The 23,999-nt window shown below is 40.5% G+C and overlaps 1 protein-coding gene across 4 annotated transcripts in view; it reads left to right on the forward strand.

The window, feature by feature from the left end:
* TBC1D5 (TBC1 domain family member 5) overlaps positions 1–23,999 on the forward strand; it is a 766,435-nt gene that overhangs the window by 680,791 nt on the left and 61,645 nt on the right. For all 4 annotated transcript variants that reach the window (XM_089692221.1, XM_089692220.1, XM_089692223.1 and 1 more), the window contains exon 19: positions 8,843–9,006. In XM_089692221.1, coding sequence (XP_089548347.1) covers positions 8,843–9,006 — 164 coding nt within the window. The remainder of the gene's footprint in view (positions 1–8,842; positions 9,007–23,999) is intronic.

A 23,999-nucleotide genomic window follows, 5' to 3' on the forward strand; every position in this document is an offset into this window, starting at 1 on the left:
TTGTGTTGAAAATATTGCCCTCCTGAACCTTATTCACCCCCTTGATGTATTTAAAGGTTATCCAGCAAAGAAAAGTGACCTCATATAAAACTCTGAACCCGATGGACCTGGGTCAATATGTATAGAAAATAAATCCAAAAAATGTGTGTATCAATACTATAGCAATAGCAACAGATATAATAATGAAGGAAAATATAAGCCAATAAAGCAACAGTATATTAAAGACTACCTATATATGTACCTAAAACATCAAGGTAAGGGAAGTGTATGTACAGCATACAACAGTGAGTACAAATATACCCATGTGACAACGCAGACGTCTATCTACACACTAGACTGCATGAAAGGTGCAGTTCTATAAAAATCAGTGTCAAGGAGTAGCAATAATGGAAACCCCAGGTAAATCAAAAATAATGAAGGCACGTCTGGCCAAAGAACTCTTGATGTGTCTTGTGGATAGACTGCTTTGAAAGATAGCCCCTATACCAGGTTAGGCCTGCAAACTAATGGAGCTCCAGGAGAGTGTGTTGAGTATAAGTAGGTCCAGGAGTCACAATAAAGAGACCCTGTCACTTTTTCCTGAATGGGCAGTGTGACAGAGTGCCTCTAACATCATGCTAATCTTCCCTTACATTCTGGATATTTGCACCACTTTTTTAGTATTTGATATCAAAAGATGGTATATTCATGTATTTATTTGTTCTGCAGAACCCACGTCTTTTTCTTTTTAATTAGGAATTTTTCCACAGAATTAATTCTATTTGCAGTAATAATACGTACTTTATACTGTATATTCAGTAAATCAGACTTGTGGATATGTTCACCTGTCAATTTGTTATCTATCCACAAAGGGGCAGTATTGTTTGAGAAATGCAATTGACAAAATACTTGATTTTCTGTGTTTAGTGAGCAGATTTTTCCAGCCTTTCTGACAGTGACAAGTATTGTTTAGTGTTATTTAAAAATCACCATATACATTTGTAACCTTTCAAGAAATCGGGAATATAACTACATTGTACAGTGCTTTAGGTCCATAGAAATAGGTGCCTGATTCCTTCAAATTGGCGATTGGCTGAAATGTTACAAATGTTTATGGTGATGTTTGATCAATGCAAGTAACTTAGTGTAGCACTTTGGAATTTAAAGGCTAAGTGCCGGTTCAGATATATGTGGATTGGATGCGGTTTGAACTGCATCCCATCTGCATGACGTGTGTTATAACATTGCTTCCTATGGTATCTGTTTACATATGTCCGGTGCACTGGAGGTGCGGATTAAAAGAGAGTCCTGTCCGATATCTGAGCATTGCGGTCCGATTCAGGTGCAAATTACAGGCTGTTGACTTTTATGGGAACCGCTTCTGAATCGCACATGTCATTGTGAAGAGGATTTCAGTTCAGGATCAGGTTTCAGCACAGTTTGCTCTCCTCCTGACATGGCTATGCAGACAAGGCCATGCATAATTGCGGGTGGGGGTCCTGTTGGCAACATGTTACACCCTAAATATGGGTGTAGAATGATCCTAAAGCTGAATTGCAGAAATGTAGCAACTGTGATAAATGTGCAGGCACACTATATGTTAAGTTTAATTTACATCTGACAGTATTATGGTGATCCTGGCAGATGGCTATCGTGCCAGGGCTCTGAGCAGAGAGATGCTGTGTTCTCACACAGCATCTCTGCCCGTCTCTCCCCTATGCTGACCACTTACAGGAGCCTTTGTATTTTGTTAATGAGTTCACATAATTCAAAAGGCTTCTGTGAATAGGCAGCAGAGGGGAGGAGTGGGACCAGAGACCAGAAGGTCCAGCATCAAAGCTCCAGAACTGTAGCGATTGCTATCCTTCTGGAGTTCCATAAAACTGTCAGATGTATGTTAAATAGATAGGTCCACAAGGTGGTATGCACCTAGTTGGACTCATGGTACAGTATTATTATTATTATACAGGATTTATATAGTGCTTACAGTATGCCTGCACATTTATCAAAGTGGCTGAGTTAAGCTTTAAAAGTAGAGTTAGCATTTAATATTCACTTCCCCTAGGAGCGGTGACCATATAGTTTATTTTCTCTGTGTTTGGTTTTAATAATGTATATCCATTGAATGAATTTTGTATTTACATGAAGAGTATTACAAACATTATATTTAATAATAAACATAAAAATACAGAGAATATACAGTATTTTCTGAATAATAAAATATACAACGTAATATTAAACATTGATACGATTTTCTTCTTAAAAAAATGGTATTATTGTCAGGCATGATTTTTGCTTAAAAACATAAATAAGCCTAATTGTATATAATTATACAATAAGTGCATATTTATAATAAAATAGAGCCAGACTGCTGTGTTGTATGTAGTATCGGTTCGATTCGATCCTATGTCACCTTTTTTCTTCAGATAAAGCTGCTAGTAGTCACAGAAGAGGCGCAGGGAAACAACTAATTTAAAAGGGGAGGGGAGGAGAAGAGAAACAAGCAATATATAAGTCCTCTTTTTATATAAAATAAGGTTCCTTGACCCTACCATCTCTTTAGGTGTACATGCTCTTCTATGATCCCTGCTAGTATGGACTAACACTTCCTACTGTAATTGATTTCTAGGAGCAGCCCCGTGCTTTGGAGAACTGTCCAGAAAAAGGACTCAAATTTTATGAATCCCTGAATTTTTATATTGCAATCAGTTTCTGACTCCTTGCACACCTACAGGAATGCAGGTCATGTTTTGTCTCCCAGCCATTGTTAACTGTTAGATCACTGAACCCGGTGGCTAAGGGAATTGCACTGTTGTCCTACAGCAACATATTTCTTCACTTAAACTGTTACTAAACCCACAACAGTAAAATCTCAACCTGTATATGCAGTAAAGCATGCTTGATATTCTCACTGTGGAACCTAAGGGGGTAATCCTCTGCATTGTGTAAAAATGCTGTTTGATCCTGATTTCTCTAATCCTCCCCTTCTTCCAGTGTGCCCCTTTTATCTCCTGATAAGACATATCGTTTGGGACACTGCACATGCTCAGTTTGGAGTGTATTGCATTTTTTTTTTTCTTGGGAGAGTTCATCAGCACAGAGCCAATCAGCACTGTCCGGTCATGGGTTTTGCATCCTCCTAGAAAGGAAGGAAAACTCCTCCTACAAGCTTTAACCCGTGCTCTGCTGGACAGTAATAGAAGTCACAAGACTGCTCTAACTGCTGATGCAAAACGGTATTTAGCAGTTTATATTTACAAAAATAATTGCACTTCCAAGTTCTGTGTACTGTGGCAGACCAGATATAGTGAATGCAGGGTCCTGGGTTTAGTAACACTTTAATCCTAATTAAGGAAATCATCTCCATGGGATGTATTTTATTGGGTTTCCTCTGCTTTGATTTCCTCCTGCAATCTAACATTTACCCAATAGCCCAAATTAAACTGAAGAAGTCCATTGATCTGAGAGGTTGGGCATTCACACAGTTCTTACAAGTTTATGTTCCAGGAGAGTGGATGGAAGTGGGTTAAAGAGGAAGAGTTCAGTACTATGTCATCCTAGTCAAACAGTAGGGATTTAGGTTTTCTGTGCTGTCTGATTGTTGTTTAAAGTTGTGGATGAAGGGAAAGGCGCATAATGAGTATCCACTGCTATCTGCATGATGGACTAAAGTTTAAGTAAGTGAAAAGCAACCGATCATGACTTGTGTTGTGTATCATATTCCCTGTGACTGCATGTTCTTGGTTCTCTGGACCATTAGATTGCAGTGTCAGCAGACAGCTGATCTTTGTATTCATCAACTGTTTTCCTGCCTGTGTTTGTCCCAAGGCCAGGAAACAATGTACTGCCATAATCCTGAAAGGCTCTGTTTTGTCATGTTCAGACTCAGTCTAAATCTCTTTACAGTAAACCTTCAGTTGTTCTTGCAACTGTGCTAACATAGCTTAAAGCAGATGCATGATTGTCAAAGAAGACAATGTTTGGGAAGCCCCAGATAAAAATGAAAATTAGTAAAAAATAAAAAGTTTGTTAAAGTTTACATATTTTTTTCATTTCCGTTTTCGGGCATTTGTAAACACACTGTCATTGTGGATTTTAGTGAAAGGTTGATTTAAAATCAGAATAAAACAAAAGTGTTTTTAATACACACGTTATTGTGCCTTACCATGCAGTACAATTCACTCCTGTGGTCCTCTGTGATGTGTGTTTATGTAAGAACATTCTTTTTTCTTCCACTTTGCAGCCCAGTGCATTGATCTGAACAGCCTACATAGAAAACAGTGTTGTTTGAAACATCCCTTAGTTTCTCTACAGTAAAATAACAGACATTTTAAAGTGGAACTTTAGTCGGAAATTTGAATCCTGCTTAATCACTTCAGGCTGGCCCCTTTTGCAGGTATAGCTATGTAAAACATTAAAAATAGGTGCCTATACTGTTTAAAATCCTGTAATACACTGCCTCACCCTTCTGTGCATATGCTCAGTTGCTGTTTATTATTATTATTGTACAGTATTTATAAAGCGCCAACAGTTCACTCAGCACTGCACATTACAAGCGGACAAAACATGCGACAGTACAGTAACAATACAATGCGATACACGAGGGGTTCGAGGGCCCTGCTCTTTCGAGCTTATAATCTAGGAGGGAGGGCATAGTGGTACAGGAGATAGCTGTGGGGGATGGAGTGGTAGGGAGAGTGGAGGAGGTTGGCAAATTAGCAGGGGGTGGGATAGGCTTCCCTGAAGAGGTGGGTTTTCAGGGTAAGCCTAAAGAAGAGGAGAGTAGGTGATAGTCTGATGGGTTGGGGCAGGGAGTTCCAGAGGATGGGTGACACCCTGGAGAAATCCTGGAGGCGGGCATGGGAGGAGGAGACCAGGGAACTAGAGAGAAGGTCTTGTGAGGAGCAGAGTGTGCGTGTTGTGTGGTACTTGGATATTAGGTCGGTGATGTAATTTGGGGCAGTATGGTGGACAGCTTTGTACGTCACTGTTAGGATTTTGAATTTGATCCGTTGCGCAATTGGAAGCCAGTGGAGGAATTGGCAGAGGGGGTGGCAGAAATGGAGCGGTTGTTAAGGTGAATGAGTCTGGCTGTCGTATTCAGGATCGACTGAAGTGGGGATAGCCTGTGGCGAGGCAGGCCAGTGAGGAGGGAGTTGCAGTAATCGAGTTGTTATATGATGAGAGAGTGGATGAGCTGTTTAGTGGTTTCTAGGGTTAGGAACGTGCGGATTTTGGTGATGTTGCGGAGGTGGAGTCTGCATGAGTTTGTTAATGATTGGACTTGGGGCTGGAAGGATAGGTTGGAGTCCAGAATGACACCAAGTACTCTGGCCTGTGGGACGGGACTGATGGTGGCATTGTTGGACTTGATGGAGAAGTCAATGGGGGGTGGTGTGCAGGCTGGGGAGAAGACTAGGAGCTCAGTTTTGGAGAGGTTCAGTTTAAGGAAGTGGAGCAACATCCAGTCTGATATGTCGTTCAGTAGGTTTGTGATTCGGGCGGAGACTGAGGGGTTGAGAGATTTATTTGTCGTCGGCATAGAGGTGGTAGTTGAAGCCGTGAGAGTGTATGAGTTGGCCAAGGGAGGAGGTGTAGATGGAGGCGAGAAGGGGCCCGAGGACGGATCCTTGAGGGACCCCAACAGAGAGGGGGAGTGAGGGGGAGGTGGTAGCGTTATAGGTAACGCTGAAAGAGCGTTGTGATAGGTAGGATGACAGCCAGGAAAGAGCAGAATCTCTGAGGCCGAGGGAGTGTAGTTTTTTGAGGAGGAGGGGGTGGTCGACTGTGTCGAAGGCCGCGCAGAGGTAAAGAAGTAGGAGCACTGAATAGTGGCCATTAGCTTTGGCGGTTAGAAGGTCTTTGGAGAGTTTGAGTAAGGCAGTTTCAGTGGAGTGCAGGGGACGGAAGCCGGACTATAGCGGATCGAGAAGGTTGTCATTGAGGTGAGAGCTTAGACAAGTGTAGACTAAGTGCTCGAGGAATTTGGATGTGAATGGGAGCAGGAAGATGGGTCTGAGGATGTTCGGGTCATTGGGCCAGGGAGGCCTTTTTAAGTATGGGGATGATGTGTGCATGCTTCAGAGGGGAGGGGAATGCGCCGGAAGAGAGGGAGAGATTAAAGATGTGGGTGAGGGAGCGTAGGATGGAGGGGGAGGGAGGTCGTAGGAGTTGTGAGAGGATAGGGTCGAGGGGCCAGGTGGTGAGGCGGGCATCAGAGAAGACCTTGGAGACCTCCTCGATGGTAGTAAGGTCGAAGGTGTGGAGTGTTGAGGGGGCTTCAGTGTGAGGAATGTTGGGTGCGGTGGAGGTCAGAGCAGTGGTGGGGCCGTGGGAGAGGAGTGATGAGGGGGTAGCTGTGTGAGAGGGGACGGGGTTGGAGGGAATTTGAGCAGTGACGAAGTCTCTGCGGATTGTGTCGAGGGAGAGGGGTGATGAGGGGGTTTATTTTTCGGCACTGTGGCAAAAATGTAGAGGTCAACTAATTTTTAGATCTACAGCATTAAATAATAGAATAAATAATACAATTTATCTCCTGAATGTGAAACTTGTTTGCTTTTTTTCTGCACAGATGCTCAATTCTGTGTTAAAATTACATGGCACATTACATTGGGTGAAGCAGGGCACATTACATGGGGAGCAGCAGGGCACATTACAGTAGCCGTTTCCTTCACATGCAGAGATAACCGCTTGCCCTACTCTCTTGCCCATCCCATGTGATGTCACATAAAAGCACCTGGGATGGACAGACGTTGATGGCCAGTGGAAACAGGACAGGCACTTAGGATGTTGCTTCCCTGCTCCACTCTGCATGCAGGGAGGAGCATTTGATGATAGTGTTGGGCAGGTGGGGACATGATCTACCCGTCATGAATGGGTAGATTGCAGCGAATCCCTAGAGTTATTGCTGTCGGATCTAATTAAGTATGCATCTTATGAAGGGGGGGTGGATTAAGTCAGGGGAAGGGGGCAAAAGGATACGTGCACTTTGCTTTTGTAAAAGTGAACTCAAAACTGCTGACTTGCATTTAGTATATTCTTCAAATGCGAATCAAACAAACTCTGTCAATGCATGCCTTAGAATTGTGATAAATATAAAAAGTTGGACAGTGAATGTGCTGCGCTGCCACTCTTGTGCTGTGGGAATCTGATAGTGATATATAATTGAATAACAAATAATGTCAAATAATAGGAGGTGCTACAATATGTAAACAAAAAATGCTATACTCTCACAATGCATGTGTCAGTGATTCATGTCTGCCTACTAATTAGTTGTGTCAGTAAAAACTTTGTGATATAGTGCTGTGATGCACCCCCTTGTGTGTGAAATAAAAAAAAACTTTGATATAAGATGCTTAGTAAGATCTATACATACATATACCCCTGTAAACCATATGATATGACTGGAACTATAACACAATCAGAGTTAGAAAACACCCTGATATATGATAATTAGTAAGATCTATACATACATATACCCCTATAAGCCATGTAATGTGACAGGGCAGTACACCTTCCCCTATGAAAAAGTATAGTATATATACTTTTTCATAGAGGGGCTGGGGGGGGGGGGTGAAGGGATTGCAGATCAGAGAAGTTTTTAAAGGAGAAGTATAGCCAAAGCTCTATTAGCTATCCTTCTCCTGTAGGTCACAGGAGTGCAGTTCGTTCTGCACTCCTGTGACCCCTTTTCAGCCAACAGCAGGGTAAAGTCTGCTGTCAGCTGACGTCGCTCAGCCAGTCCAGGCTCTGAAAAGATCCTGACCATATGGTCGGGATCCACCCAGAAACCTGGACAGGCACCTGGCTCAACCTCTCAGTGATCTGCCAAGAGCCTGAGCCAGCCCCTCCACAGCCCAGCATTCCAATGAGCGCTGGAGGAGAAGAGCAGAGAGCCAGAGATTGACAGTCACCACTCTCTGCTCAGAGCAGAGAGGGAGAACTGAGTAATCAGTGGTATTTGATCACTCAATTCTCAGTGCAGAGCTGGCAGGGGACAAATGCAGCGACGGATTAATGCTGTATCCACCTAGGTGAGTATAAATGTTTGTAATCCTTATTTCTCTTTAATGCATAAACTGCATGGTTTCCACTTCCTCATCTATCTGCCATCCAGCCTGATGTCCGGATTTTCAAGTTTTGAGAAGACGCTCCGCATCCCAGATGCATGGGTCAACCTCTCACGAATTACATACAAAAAGTGCCATTTCTTCTTTCTATGTGTGTTGCAAATGTATTAGTGTTTCTCAGTACATTTAATACTGCACTTAGTTTGAAGCCCCCTCTTGGTCCTGCTGGTGTATCCATGCACAATGTTTCTATCCTGACTGTTAATATACTACACTCAGATCGCACCCTGCTGTTCTTATCTAATGCAGCTTGTTTGGCCTCAGTGGCCAATCTGCAGCACTGTCCGGTAGGGTGACAGCGTGCTATTAAATATGCAGTTGACAACAGCTTGCTTGTGGATATTGCTGTTGACATTTCAGGGGCCGCAGCGGTTTTCAGCACAAAAGCAGTTTTAAAAGTCAGTATAAAAACTCAAGGGTACCTAACAGGGTGGGGATATTTTTATTTATGATATGTTTATTGTTTTGACTACTGTTTTGCTTTATAATATCAGGCCCATTGTATTATAACATAGGGATCTATTCTACCCTGTTTATAAAATTCCACAAAACTATTTTGCAGTGTGTAATCAGTAAGAGCTGCTTTGTTTCAGAAGTTGCAAGCTACCAATTTTCTTTCTTTTCTCACGTTGGCTTTTTCTCCTCAAGCATTTGTATTGCAGTAAATTTTCCCCAAAGCAGTACATATGCGTACGTTTCAGTTCTGAAGCTGTTTTCTGTGTGTTTCTTTCTAGGCCAGAGCTCCAAAAACGTCACTTCATCTCCAAGCATTGAGAGTTTGCCTGGAGGCCGTGACCACACAGACTCTCCTCCACTGTCAGCTGGGAAGAAGGATTCCTTTTTCAGCAACATCTCCCGCTCTCGCTCTCAAAGCAAATCTCAAGGGAAAAGAGAATCTGTAAGTTTTTCTCATAGTGCTCCTAGTTCTTTAGTTGCTTTAGGTTTTTCATTTATTGTCCAGACGGTAGCAAGCACTTATGATGTTAGGATTTAAAGGGAAACTATTATGTGTTTTTATAAGAGCCCATATAGTTTTAGTACAGTAAAGGCCTGGTGCCCAACCTGAGGTCACCAACAGTCCCTTGATGCCTGTTGTGCAGCCCTCAGGGCCTTTGCAAACAATAGTATGTGTTTTCCTTATCAAGGTGCATCAAGTCTTGTTTCTAAATATAGACAGGTTTCTAGTAGTTATATGGTTTGATTTCTTTCTTTCACATTATTATACTTTTTCTGTGCTGCCCATTACTTCTCTTTTTTCTGATCTTTTGTAATGAGTCATGCTGAAAGAGATTTCAAATGTGGTACAAGTTTATTTAAGAGGCTGTAGGGAGCACAAATATGGAAACATTAATTTGTAACTGGGCGTAATTTAGAAGTCTCATATCATGTCTCCAGTCTGACTGTTTTCTGAAGCTTGCCCCCAGTTTCTAACAACTCTTACATTATATCTCTGACATCTGTTAAAAGTCTGTAGTCTATGACCGCTTTCTGTGGCAATAAATTTACAGAATACTATGTGAAGCCCTTTGGTGATGTCACTGGCTGCATTTGATGCCTCCGACATCAAGTAAGTTGACCCCCTTAAAGGATTTACCTGAAAATAATTTTTGATATATATTTTTACATTTTAACTGATCGATGTGTTACGTTTTCATAGCCATATTACATACACAAATTTGTATTTTGCTACAATCTCCTACAGCTTGTATTTATTTGATTAAATCGTTGTTAAACAGTGTAATTTGAAAGACTTGCATTCATATAAAAGCAGAAGTGAAGCACAAACATTACTGAGCAGCGAACCTAGCTTCCATATGTAAGTAGCATATACATCCTATGTTTTGTGTGTAGGGCTGCCTGCTGCTGAGAACTCTACTTTAAATAACCAGTTGTCATACAGTGCCTTCCAGGTCCATTTATTGAATTCTGGTAGCCTCCAGCTGAGCAGTAGTAACATGTAGTAATGTCTTTAGCACATTATCTTTGCCCGCATCCTCCACCACATGTGATTATAGCATCCATGATTCCACTGTCTCTTCTGGTAACTAATATTGATGAGTTGTCACCAATGACCATATCACTAGTAAGGATAAGGCATAATAAGGCCTAACTAGACCAGTATCTGTGGAACTAGTATTACCCTTGCATAGCCAGACTTGTTTCACTCATACTTTTCACTCAGAGCAAATAGCTTTAATCTTCAAGATTATATTTTTAATCTATGAGCATGGCTGGTTTCCTAAGGCTGTAGGGTTGTGGCAGTTACTAGTAGTAATAACTTTTTTTTCTAATTTTTGTTTCCCTGCTTTGGCCACCTCTGAACATTTGTGACTAACTGTAGCAGAAGAACTGTATGGAGGTTTTATTTTCCCCCTAGACTTCAGCTTTAGGTAAAAAAAGAGCAAAAAAAGAGTTTTGTGCTCAGCTTTTAAAAGAGCATTTATAGAAAAGGTTTTGTTGCTCTAGAATTCTGTGCTGGTGTATATATGCTGTGATAATATGCAGATAGATGCCATTCAAATAATGTATGCTTCCAATTAGGTATATAATTAGGAATTTAAGTACTCTTCTTCAGCACTGAGGGAATGTTCAGTCTTACTTACCCTAGGATTGCCACAACTGAGAAATGTTAACAGGTGTAACACAGGTACATCTGTACATAACTAACTTCAGTGTCAATGTATAGATATGACTGTGATCTGATGTATGCCTGGAGACTAGTGACCAATCATATGTCTTTAATAACAGTTCTGAGTCACCTTGACTATTAATTAAAAGTTTCTCCAAGGAAACATTACATATAGAATCCCCCAGTCCTACCAGGTGGTATAAAATGGCAACAAGTCACTGAAAACACGAAGCATAGTTTTATAATATCATTACATAAACCCTGATATAAGTATGAATGTTATGTAAAAGCAGATTAAAGTATTAATGTTAATTATTTGATCCAATTTAGTCAAATGACACATAAATTCCAGATTGGTGGCATTCAACTATTGAACCTCAAATGTGGCCTCTGAAATTTCAAGAGTGCTTCATAATTGCTTATTTTTGTAAATTTGCTATTATTATTTATTAGGATTGCATAATAAGATATTGAAATAAGAGCTCCTGGCCCTTCCCTCCTGCCTAGGGCTCCCATAGTAAGTAGCTTGCTATGGGGGCACCAGAGCAGACTCGCTCATGAGCCGCTACTCTGTTCATTTAGAAACCAAGCATGGCTTGACCCCACCCCTCACTCTCTCCTCTTTGGCTCACTGGCTGTAATTGACTATAGCAGGAGCCAATGGCTCTCTCACCCAATGAAGAGAGGGGGAGCCGCTGCTCTCTTGCACATTGCTGGATTGCAGTGGGGCTCAGGTAAGTATTGGGAGGGCTGCTGCACACAGAAGGTTTTTTACCTTCATGCATATAATGCAAGAAGGTAAAAAACCTTCAGCCTTTACAACCACTTTAAAATTCTGAATGACATTGGGGGAATTAACAAAGAATTGTGCAAGCACAGTGCTTTCAAGAATCTTTTAAAATTAGAACATGGAGGAAATGCTCCCCCTAATTAAAAAAAGGGAGCAAGCCCCTTTGTTAATTTGAAGCAATCAGTTCTCTGCTCTGTGGCTTTGACAGAAGCAGCATACATGACAGACGGAGAGCTTCATCTCACATTTATCCACAGGAAGTTAACCTTGTGCAGTCTCTGTTTGTGCTGTGTAATCACTGCATGGGCAGAGAGAGGGATGTGAGGTGTCTGCTGACAGCTCACATCCTGTATGACAAAGTCGTACCTGATGGGAATCTGTAGCAGTTTTATATATGGAAAACTGCCGTATACCCTCTGTTGATCAGGTACATACCTGTGCTAGTTTCTATTTCACTAAGAAATAGAAACTGGTGCAGGTGGCACAGATAGTCCTTAAATAGATCTATCTGCTTAGTTATTATGGTGCATGACAGTGGGCGCAGGAAGCCTAGTTGATTCCTTGGAATGTGCTCACATGAGTGTTTGACACTCATACAGGTAAAGCAACTGTCATCCAGAGTAACTAGCATATTTATTGGGAGCTGGGAATTGATTGGGAGATTTGATTCATTTATTATTTGTAACATTTATATTTATTAATTTATTTTTCTTGGTACACAGCCTTCCTGCTTATCATCTGGCCATGTTCTTTTTCTTGTTGTCCTTGCAATTTGTCATTTTCTGTGCTGATAGTTTTCTGTATACTTATAGTAACCTACTCCTTGGTCCATACATCTAGAGTCAAACTTCTAGTAGATTGGGTTGTGACAGTTTACCCTATTCCTTTAGTTTGTTCCTTTTATCCTGTCTGTTCCTGAGTGTGCTTTGCATGGCTTTGACATCATCCTATCAGTTGAATACCAAGGGTAGCCAGACAACTGGAATAATAATCTACAGGCAGTAGGCAGTTGGCTTAGGGGAGCAGAAATATAACTCCAGCCCTAATTGCTAGACCACAGCTGTCGCTGATAGCTGGACTTCCAGCACTAAAGCCCATTGTAACTCCTAGTGCTCCATGTGCAGCCCACTGTTCTCCAGACCTGAGCTAATATCTAGAACACAGCAGGCCGAGCACTGTCTGTTCACATGCTGCCTGGCGGTCCTATGTGGGACACCAGGGTTTTAGGCCATCCAAATTGTCCCAACACTTGGAAATGAAAAGTGATAGGGTATCTCTCTTTTAAGGAAGGGATTCAGAAATGTAAGCACATGCCTTTAGTAGAATAGAAAAGAATGGGAATATTTGCCAGGTTTTTTTTTACTGCTTTCTATTTCCCCCTACCCCACCCATGTCTTTTCCCAATTAAAAACTGGAAAAAGTGTTGACTGGATTTTAAATAAAATATACAGTTAGGTCCATATATATTTGGACACAGGTACAATTTTAGATTTTTAAGGTATTTACCATATTCAAGCTATAGTTATATAATGGATATGGGCTGAAAGTGCACACTCTCAGGTTTAATTTGAGGGTATGTACATCCAAATTGGAGGAAGGATTTAGGAATCACAGCTCTTAAGAGTAGCCATCTACCCTTTTTCAAGAGACCACAAGTAATTGGCTAGGTGTGGGCTACTCCTTTTGTTATTTCTTTATCAATTAAGCAGGTAGAAGGTCTGGAGTTGATTCTAAGTGTGGTATTTGCATTTGGAATCTATTGCTGTGAACCTACATCATGTGTTCAAAGGAGCTGTCCATGCAAGTGAAACAAGCCATTGTAAGGCTTCAAAAACTAAACAAATCCATCAGAGAGATAGCAGCAACATTAGGAGTAGCCAAATCAACAGTTTGGTACATTCTAAGGAAAGAAGAAGGCACTGGTGAGCTCAGCAACATAAAAAGGCATGGACGTCCATGGAAGACAACAGTGGTGGATGATCATAGGATCCTCTCTATGGTAAAGAAAAACCCATTCACAACATCCAGACAAGTGAAGGACACTCTCCAGGAGGTGGGCGTATCATTGTCAAAGTCTACAATCAAGAGAAGACTTCACGAGAGCAAATACAGAGGGTTCACCAGAAGGTACAAACTATTCATAAGCCTGAAGAATATAAAAGCCAGATTAGACTTTGTCAAAAAACATCTAAAAAAGCCAGATGAGTTCTGGAAAAGCATTCTTTGGATGGATGAAACTAAGATTAATCTGTACCAGAATGACGGGAAGAAAAAAGTGTGGAGAAGGCTTGCAACAGCTCCTGATCCAAAGCACACAACGTCATCTTGAAAATATGGTGGAGGCAGTGTGATGGCATGGGCATACATGGCTTCCAGTGGCACTGGGTCATTGGTGTTTATTGCTGATGTGACAGAAGACAGAAGCAGCCGGATGAATTCTGCAGTGTTTAGAGATATACTGTCAGCCCAGATTCAGCCAAATACAGCAAAGTTGATTGGACGGCGCTTCACAGTACTTATGAACGATGATCCAAAACACACTGCAAAAGCAACCCAGGAGCTTTTGAAGGAAAAGAAGTGGAATATTATGCAATGGCCAAGTCAATCACCTGATCTCAACGCCATTGAGCATGCATTTCACTTGCTGAAGGAAAAACTAAAGGCAGAAAGACCCACAAACAAAGAACAACTGAAGACAGCTGCAGTTAGAGCCTGGCAAAGCATCAGGAAAGAGGAAACCCAGTCTTTGGTAATTTCCAAGGTTTCCAGACTTCAGGCAGTTTTTGCCAGTAATGGATTCTCAACAAAATATTACAAACAAACATTTTATTTATGATTATATTTATTTGTCCAATTACATTTGAGCCCCTGAAAATGGAGGGTCTTTGTATAAAAATGGTTGCAGTTCCTAAAATTTGTACTTGATATTTATGTTCAACCCCTTGAATTAAAGCTGAAAGTCTGCACTTCAAATTCATTCATTTGGATTGTTTAGTTTTAATTTATTCTGGTGTCAAACAGAGCCAAAAGTATGAAAATTGTGCCTGTGTCCAAATATATACGGACCTAACTGTACTTACCTGTAATTAAAAATGCAAAAAAAAAAAGTAACAGCTGTGCATGTACATGATAATATTTGTCATGGTTTTTTTTTTAATACTGCTTTCTATGTCTTCCTGTCCCACCCATACCTTTCTTGTCCTAATGTCAGCAGGACGGATATTGAGGATGAATCTTTCCAATGAGGACGCTGATAGCAATAATAACACAACAAGATCTTTTTTTCACTCAAAATCTGAAAAAAGTTTTGCCTGGGTTTTAAATAAAATATATTTTCCTGTAATAAAAAAATGCCAAAATAGTAACAGCTGTGTATGTGCATTATATCTGATGCATAAATAATTTTCTACACCACTAAAATAATTTTCAATATTATACATGCCTCAAGTGTTGTAAATTTGCAATCTTAAATATATTAAATAAATGTCAACATTACCTACAATTAGCATGCATTGCGTATGAAATCATTTCAAATCCATGGTGCTTGTGAGCTGTTCCCCCTCAGTCCACAGTAAAGTGACCAAACACTGTGACATTTCAGTACACAGTTACTAAATAAACTCATGCTGCTCTACTTCCTGCATGTTTTAGCTTTGCCAGTTAAAATATAAACGTTTCCTGCCTGTGGCATTTTATTTTTAGTGCGTCTTAGCTGTTCCTTGCCAAAGCCCCCCCAATCCCAAAAAACACGTTGCTTTACACTTGGTTAATAATAAATACAAATAAGCTTATTGAGCAGAAACTTCGTTATTATCCCGGCTTTCTATTTATATCCAGTTTGTCATAATCCCCCATCTGCTTGTTTCAAAGACAGTTTACCGTAAGATTCTGGTTATTTGCAAAAATCCTTCAATTTTTTTTTTTCGCATGGGATGCCAAAAGCCTTTCAGCCTTTCGTCTTGCTAGAAAATGTCAAATCTAACATCTAACCCCTGTGATGGAGCTGCGCCTTGTCACAGTATCAGGGTATATGTTGCATAGGGTTTTCGCTGATGCAGGGGAGGAGGCTCCAGGATGGTTATTTTGAGTGGAGAACACGGGTTTTGCAGTTTTATCCAGAATTGGTAATTCCTGGATTGGATTCTGGTATCCAGAGGCTTCAGAGAGTTTTGGGAGGGATGCAGCCTCTAACCCGGTATCTACATCTTACTGGAGACCAGCAGCCTGATCTTGCAGGTGTGCACAGCCTTTTTAGTCAAGGAAGTCCTCTTCCCTTAGAGCAGGGGTCTCCAAACTATGGCTCTCCAGCTGTTGAAGTACTACAAGTCCTATCATGCCTCTGCCTCTGGGGGTCTTGCTTGTGGCTGTCAGAGTCTTTCAAGGCCTTGTAAGACTGGCAGTTCCTCAACACCTGGACGGCTATAGTTTGGAGACCCCTGCCCTAGAGGAAAGTATCTGCATGAACAGAGTGTATGTGAAGAGATACTGGAAGAATGTATTCTGGCCTTAAAGTGGTTGTAAACCCTTACATATATATACCCAGTGAAGAGCCTAGTCTCAGGTGATGCACAGAGATAAAACAAAACCTCCTTCATAAGTTGTACCTGTTTATCTACAGAAATCTTTCCCCTACATCCATTCAAAGTGCAGAATTTAAACAGGATCTCTCAGCTCTGAAAAGCAGGGGGTGGAGAGCTGCAGTAAGGAGAGCTCTGTGAGCTGATTGGAGGGAAGAGACACCCCCCCCCCCTTCCCCACAGCACACAGGAACAGAGCTGAGGCTGTCAATCAGCTGGAGGTCGCTCCCCGTCACCATTTTCTCTTGGTGTCAGGAAAACTTTTCAGAGGTGATTCATGCTGGTAGCAGAGGAAAGAGGCAGCAGACAGAAATGACACTTAGTGCTCCTAACTGAAACAGGCACACACTATAAAGGGGTATGCTTTGTTCATATTTCATGTCTGAGGTTTACAACCACTTTAAGGAGAGGCCATCTAACCAGGCCATCACCTGAGAGGTATTAGAGACTGTGGGGTTGATTTACTAAAGGCAAATAGATGGTGTACTTTTCAAGTATAGTTGCTCCAGAGCTTAGTAAACGAGGAGAAGCTATGCTGACTTCCATCATCCAATGATTTGCAAAATGCAGTTTACTTTACTTTCCTTGCATATGATTGGGTATTCTTTGCAAAGTAAAGCTTCACCTTATTTACAAAGCTCTGGAGCAACTGCACTTGCAGTCTATTTGCCTTTAGTAAATCAACTGTTGTGTGTCATTAGACAGGAGTCTGTGCAGCCCAGGTGGGCATTTCACAAAGTTGACTGAGACAATGTGCTGAGTCTGTGTGGAGACAGGCTTAGGGACTACAAAGTGCAAATAGCCAGGAGGCTAGATAATTACTGTTCTGCCGTGGTGATGCAGAAATCCCATGCAAGGGTAATCCTGTGAATTATTTTGAACTTTACTTTAAAATAAAAGTGAGTGAAAGGCCTTGAAAATGAACTTCCCTGGCTGGACTGGAGTTGATGAAAAGTACTATATTTGAGTGAATTCCCACACCCCATAATGCATTTTTCCAGTAATGGAGTGATGTGTGCTGCCTAGAGACAGTTCATAATAGGCTGTGCAATAGTAAGGGAAGAGGGGTGCAGGCAAGTATGGTCATTTGATCCTTGCTAATGGTCATTAACATATTTACGGCTATGTTATGGGCATATGAATGTAGCCTAAGTATACCTGTCACTGATCAAATACAAATGTCTTGCAGTGGCAGATTCCCAGCAGAAACATGATAATCAGAAGAAATGTAAGGACAATTAGAGTAATGAAGCATGAATTGAGTTTATGTTCAATTATTGACAACTTTTCTGAAGACAAAGCTACAGTGTTAGTGTATCTTAATCCAAAAACTAATATTTTTCAACTAACCAGTCCTTAGATATAATTTACTTTGCAATCATGTGAACATCACTCACTCCACTACTGTACCTATGGAGGGAGCCAACGTTGTCACCCAAGCTGCTGTCCTGATATGGGCTACAAAAATGTCTTTATCGCCATTACTTGGGGGGGTCAGGGAACTTGGTAATTTCAAAAGATAACTGGGAAGAAATACAAACTTCTATTGAGATCACAGGACAAGTTATTTTTTGCATTTGACAAAAGTGTTATCAGCCTGAAAACAGAAGAAACAATGTAGTCACCACAGATAAGGACTGATAAGCTGTAATATATTTAATTTTTGTTTGGGTTTATATATTCTTTAAAACTGTAAGGCTCCATGCACACGGGGCGTTTTAATAACGCTGGTAACGTTAGCTGTGTAAAGTCACGTTAAAAATGTCAGTTTTTTAGCCTTTTTGCATTAGCGTTTAGTGGCGTTTTTTGCGCATTTGCATTTTTTTGTACCAAAAAATTTACAAAAATGCTGGTTTGCCGCATTTGACTGCATTTTTCAGCGTTAGAGTGTTTTTACAGCTAAAAAACTCCTCTAGAACCCCACTAGTCCTGGGTTTTTTCCAGCCAAAAAACGCTCCTCCAAAAAACACTGATTACAGTCTATGTGTGCATGGACACATAGGATAACATGCTGGGGAGCTTACTGGCTATAGAAAAAAAACCGCCGAAAGACAAAAACAGCCGCTGTAAAAGCGTCCAGTGTGTATGAGGACTAAATTCTTAATAATAAATGGAACATAAATAGAATACATGCTTTACTACTCTAAAAGTGCTGGCTGGCTAGAAGATGACATAATGGAGGGAATTCATAAAGGTTGTCATAGACACCAAAATTGTAGGTGCATGAGGCCAAGTCATGTACCCATCACGGACAGGTACCTGAATCTGTCATCGCTGGGCACTGAGGCCAGAGTGTCCATACTGGGCATTCCTTCCCTCCCGTCACATGGACAAGATATTTTGTAGTAGGGGTGGGCATAGCCAGATGGGGAGCTTAGAGACTAGTTCCCTATTGGATCTGCCACGCAATAAATATAATAAATAAAGAAAATAGTATCCAGATCATTATGCATGCCCTTTAAAATGACATCTTCAATAGGAAATGTAGTATTATTAATTGCATTTCAAACACTGATAGAGTCTGTGATTTTATTAGTGAACTCCTGCATGGCCAGGCACTTTTGTATTGGTGAGAGGTTCACCTTTAAGTACAACTGTCAGCAATAAGCCCTCATTCGCACGGTAGTAACAAAAAAAGATATTTACAAGTGTCTGAATGTAGCTGCATTGTTTTCAATGGAGAAATGCACATAAGTGCGTAAACATGCCCTGATCTGTAACTCTGAATCCAAAAATCTGAGCCATGTGTATACATGTATACCTTTGACAAAAAGAAGTGCACAATTTTTATGCAATAAAAACCAGATCTATTTATGCAGGAACTTTTGTTCCTTGCCTAATGATCAGTAAAATGTTTACAGCGATGTTATGGCCATATGAATGTAGCCTAAGTATACCTGTCAGCGATAAATACACCTGTCAGCAGTAAGTACACCTGCCATCAATAATCATGTTATTGCTGCAAAGGGTTTTGTAATTGTTTTTGTTCCCATTTTCTCAAGACACAATAGGAGGGGATCTCTCCAATGTACGCCATCATGGGAATAGGTGTCTCTTTTGGAAGATTTGCCCTCTACTCCTTTTCCAGTTACATTTCAATATCATTTTGGATTTTTCCTTCAATTTAAGAGCCAGTTCACACCAGAATGTGGGGCAGGAAACGCCAGTTCCGTGTGCATTTCTCACAACGCGTTCAAAATGCACTGCACTTGCTATCTGCAGAGGGTGTCAATGTTAGCGACATCCAAAATGCAGGTCCTAAACGCAGTGTCTTTACCTGCACCAGATCACATGGGATCTGGCTGCTGTGTGATTTTTAAAGTAGTGCATGCATTACTTTTAAAGCAGTCCGGTGCAACTTCAGCCAATTCAAAATTAATGAGCTGAAATCACACTGCACCCAGGTCGCATGTGAATCGCACATGAATGCAGATCTAGGTGTGCAGATCTAGGTGTGAACTGGCACTTAATTCCAGTGACAATGGTCACCAGGACAAATAGAGAGTGAGAAATGCCCCAACGGGGACATAGACAGCAATAATTACCAGAATTTGTGTTTATAAAACGTCACATTCAGTTAAAGCTAGTGGTTTTTGGGGTTCAGAGGGCCTCCCCATCATCAACGCTTGGTTAATGTTTCAGGCAGGTAACATACACTGGACTAATTTGTAGAGTGCTCAAAAGGATCAGCTCCAGATGTCAGTTTAGGCGCCTATACTTGTTACTGGAGCAGATGCTTTTGATATTATTCTAGTGAAATTACCCTCCAGGCTCACTCTACCAGTTCATGTTCCATGTCAGTATATGTTCTCCTCCTGCAATATTTACCAAGCCCTAATGAAAATGGACATTTACTTGATTCATCACATGTTTATTCCATTGGGCGGCTGATTGCTCAGCCGGGCATTTGTTTTACAATCATTTAATACTGTTTTTGTTGGTTTTCACACTTTATGCTTCAGCTCAGCTGGGTGTTTATTATAGCTCAGCCATGTGTTTACTGCTATTGTCTTTTTTTTTTCTGATATGCGTTTCACATATTTTACTGTTCTTGTTGTTTATTACACTTTATTCTTCAGCTCAGCCAGGTGTTTTTTTTATAGATTGGCTAGGTGTTTATTGCTACTTGATTATTGTTTATTTTTGTTATATGTTTCACATATCATTTGTATTTAGTGGCTCAGCCAGTTTTTTTTATTTATTAGCTTTATTTGTTTCACAGATTTATTGAATTACAGATTGGGTTTGATGCTCAGGAGGGTGTTTATTTAGTAATAGTTTTTTTTTTTTTAGCGCAGCACTATTCTTAGGGATTTTTACTGATGAGGGAACACATTTAGGTGTTTGCAGCATCTTATCATTTCTTTGTGACAGCGCATGAGTATTATATCCTTATTTTTATCTAGATATGACCTTCAAAAGAGAAGTATGGCTAAAGCTTTTAGTTCTGCACTTCTGTCACCCATATTCTTCCGACTGGAGGCTAAAACCCACTGTCAGCTGACATCACAGAGCTGGTCCAGGCTCTGCAGGACACTTGACAAAAACATAGGGATCTACCCAGATGCCTGACCGGCAGCTAGCTTAGCCTCTTACAAGCTGCTGAGAGCATGGGCCAGCCACTCCTGCCCCCTCCACATCCCGGTGCTCCAGTGAGCACTAGAGGGGCACAGCAGAGAACAGTGACTGACAGAGCATACCCTTGAAGTGAGCAATCAGCGGTCTTTGATCACTCAGTTCTTGGTGTAGAGCCAGCGGGGGACAGCTGCAGCATCAGATCAATGCTGTAGCCATCTAGGGGAGTATAAATTGTTTTTTTTAATTCCTGCACTTCTCTTTTAGCCGCATTCCCAACACCCTATAGCAGATATACTGCTACAGGGTGGCAGGGGTGCACAAAATCACGTGTGTGCGTGTGTGTGTGTATGTATATATATATATATATATATATGTATGTATATATATATTTTTTTTTTTTTTTTGCATTTCTGGGTAGGGGACACACACAGCCACGGCTGTCAATCACCGTGTCCCGGCCAGTGCTTGGTGATTGCCGAGCATCTCCGACAGGGGGAAGACCTGTTTGTAAACAAAACAGTTCTCCTCCCTGTCAGCTTGTGCATACTTCTTTGCTTGGCTGTGCATAGCAGTGTGCTTACAGTGAAGCACAATCACACAGCCCCTAGTAAAACAGCACACACCTAACCCTTTGATTGCCCTAGATGTTAACCCCTTCCTGCCCAGTGTCATTAGTACAATTTCAGTGCTTTTTATTAGCACTTATCACTGTATTGGTGTCACTGGGGATGTCAGTGACACCAAGTCAGTTCCCCCCAGAGTCAGAATGCCCACCGCAGTCCCGCTGTAAGTCGCTGATTACTAGTAAAAATTTTTGTAAAAAATCGCAGTATGTATACCGCCATTTGTAGTTGCTATAACTTTTACGCAAACCAATTAATTTACATGTATTGGGATTTTTTTTTTTTAGCAAAGACATGTAGCAGAATACGTTGGCCTAAATTTATGATGAAATTAGATTTTTCTAAATTTTTTTTACTGAATGTTTAATAGCAAAAAGTCAAAAATATAGTTTTTATCTCAAAATTGTCAGCCTTTTTTTTTTATAGCGCAAAAAATAAAAACTGCACAGGCGATCAAAAGCCATCTAAAAAAAAAAGCTCACTTTTTGGGAAAACAGGATGTAAATTTTATCTGGCTGCAGCGTTGCATGACCGCACAATTGTCAGTTAAAGTAACGCAGCACCATAATGCAAAAAAATGCATTGGTCAGGAAGGGAAGGGGGGGGGGGTTAATCCTCTGGAGGGCAAGTGGTTAATTGGAAGTACATCTGCACTTTACTAAATGCTCTGGTGCTTTCATTCTGGAACATGAGTTGATATGAGACACATGCTTCCCTACATCTAATAGTCCCGGAGAGCTGCTTAAAACGGAATCCTCTTTCCTTTATCAAACCTGAGTTCCAATTGGAGAAAGCACCATAACAAAATAACTACCACTTCCTAGCCTATCTAAAAAGATGTGGCTTTACAGATTGAAGCCTATCTTGTGGTTTACACACATCTGCCACACTGCACAGTCAGGCAAGTGACACTCTTACTTCAAGGTTCAGGACACTGGAAAATAAAACCGCATCTTCACCTCCATCCAGTGAGCAGAAAGGTGATTCTGGAATCAGTAAAACAGGAGAGGAAATAATGGAGTAATATTTGTGTCTGTATAGTGTGCTATGGGTGAATCACAAGACTGGCTAAACAAAATTGCAAATGGTTTGTCCAGTAAAACAGTAGATTATATATGCATTTTAATTGTGATTTAGTGGTTTTCATGGATTTCTTCTTTAAGGGCACTTCTTCAGCATCATTGTGCTATAACTATGACAACCAGTCAGTTCTTCAACATGAAAGATAACTGCTGATCAGTTGTTGTGGGATACTGAACATTACCCTCTGCTTCTCATTAAAGTCCTTTTAAGTTAGGATTATGTAGCAATTGTGGGCGTGTATGCCGTTCCATAGACGTATATAGCACCTTTTTCTTCTGTTTGCACTTCTTCCTATTTTCTTATTACTTGCCAAAACCATTAGCAATCTCCTGGGGGATTTTCTTTATACAAATTTATAGTGTGTTGAAGTTTTCTTCTTTGTTTCCAAGAAGCCAGAAAACATAATTTGATTCCAGTGTAATTTGCATTTTTGGCAATATAGGACAGAAAATAAATTTGATTTAACACAGTAATAGTTTAGAGGATGTTAGTTTAGGGGTGGATTGGTGCCATGTTCTAGTAAAGAGAGAGGTAATAGAAGCATTTTGGAGACTAAAAACAAAGAACCAAGTGAAGAAGAAATAAGTTTGTTGATGGCATAGTATGCTTATGTTTATGTTTATTATGCGTGTATACAGAAGAACTAAGAATACTGGCTCAATTATGCACATATGACCAACATGTTAAACTGTGCTTGCCAATAATATTCATAAATTGCACTTTTTCCTGGCCCTGTAATATATGGGAGGCAAGGTTAAAGATAATTGTGTTACAGTGATCTTTGGTGCTCGTTTACTGTAAATTTCCCAAATTAATCTCATACTGTAGACTTTCCATTGATCCTATAGGACACCCAGTCCCAGAGTGGTATAAATAATGATTATTGCCTTTGAGGGTTTTGTCAGTGAAGTTCTTTGGTAGAAAAAAAGTAGTTAAAATCCATGGGCACATTCTGAGTACATTTTCATGTAACTTTTTTATCTAACTTTTGTTTTCGCTATTTTCATATATTTTACCTGCATGTTTCATTTGGACTTCTGGGAGTTTTCTGCTTCTTCCAGACACCAACTATTACATTACTGAGTAATAATAAGTGTATTTAGTGCCTTTGTATGCTTTGAATATTGCACTGTTTCTCTACTTTTAATTATCCAATTCTCTGCTGGTTTCTTTCACTTTGCTTATAAAAAAGGTGTTTTTTTTTTTTTTTTTTTTAAGTAAGTTGCATCAAATCAAATAAGGGAATATTTATGTACTTTCAAAAAAGGATAAATAATAAAACATGTTTTTTATGTATTAAAACAAACATATCAGTGTATGATAGTTGGGATTTAATTCTTTATCCACATGACTGGGGGGAAAAAACCCATACATTAGTTGCACATTATTGCAAAAAAGTAACACACATATAATTGCACCGATTCCTGCACAAAAATATGCTCCTCTAGCAGATGCGTGAGGGTACCATTAATTCTTCATGGCACCCCCATGCATCAGCATTCGTGTGGTTCAGGAAGGTGAATTTGTAAAATTCTTCCCCCGTTTCTTGTGGGTAGGGTAACCCATTGAAATAAAAGGGCTACCCTACAGGTGACATGCACGGAAAAGCTA

Source organism: Staurois parvus, unplaced genomic scaffold (assembly GCF_062004578.1).
Source record: "Staurois parvus isolate SC_StPar_1 unplaced genomic scaffold, SC_StPar_1.0 ptg000579l, whole genome shotgun sequence".
In the NCBI taxonomy this organism is placed as follows: Eukaryota; Metazoa; Chordata; class Amphibia; order Anura; family Ranidae; genus Staurois; species Staurois parvus.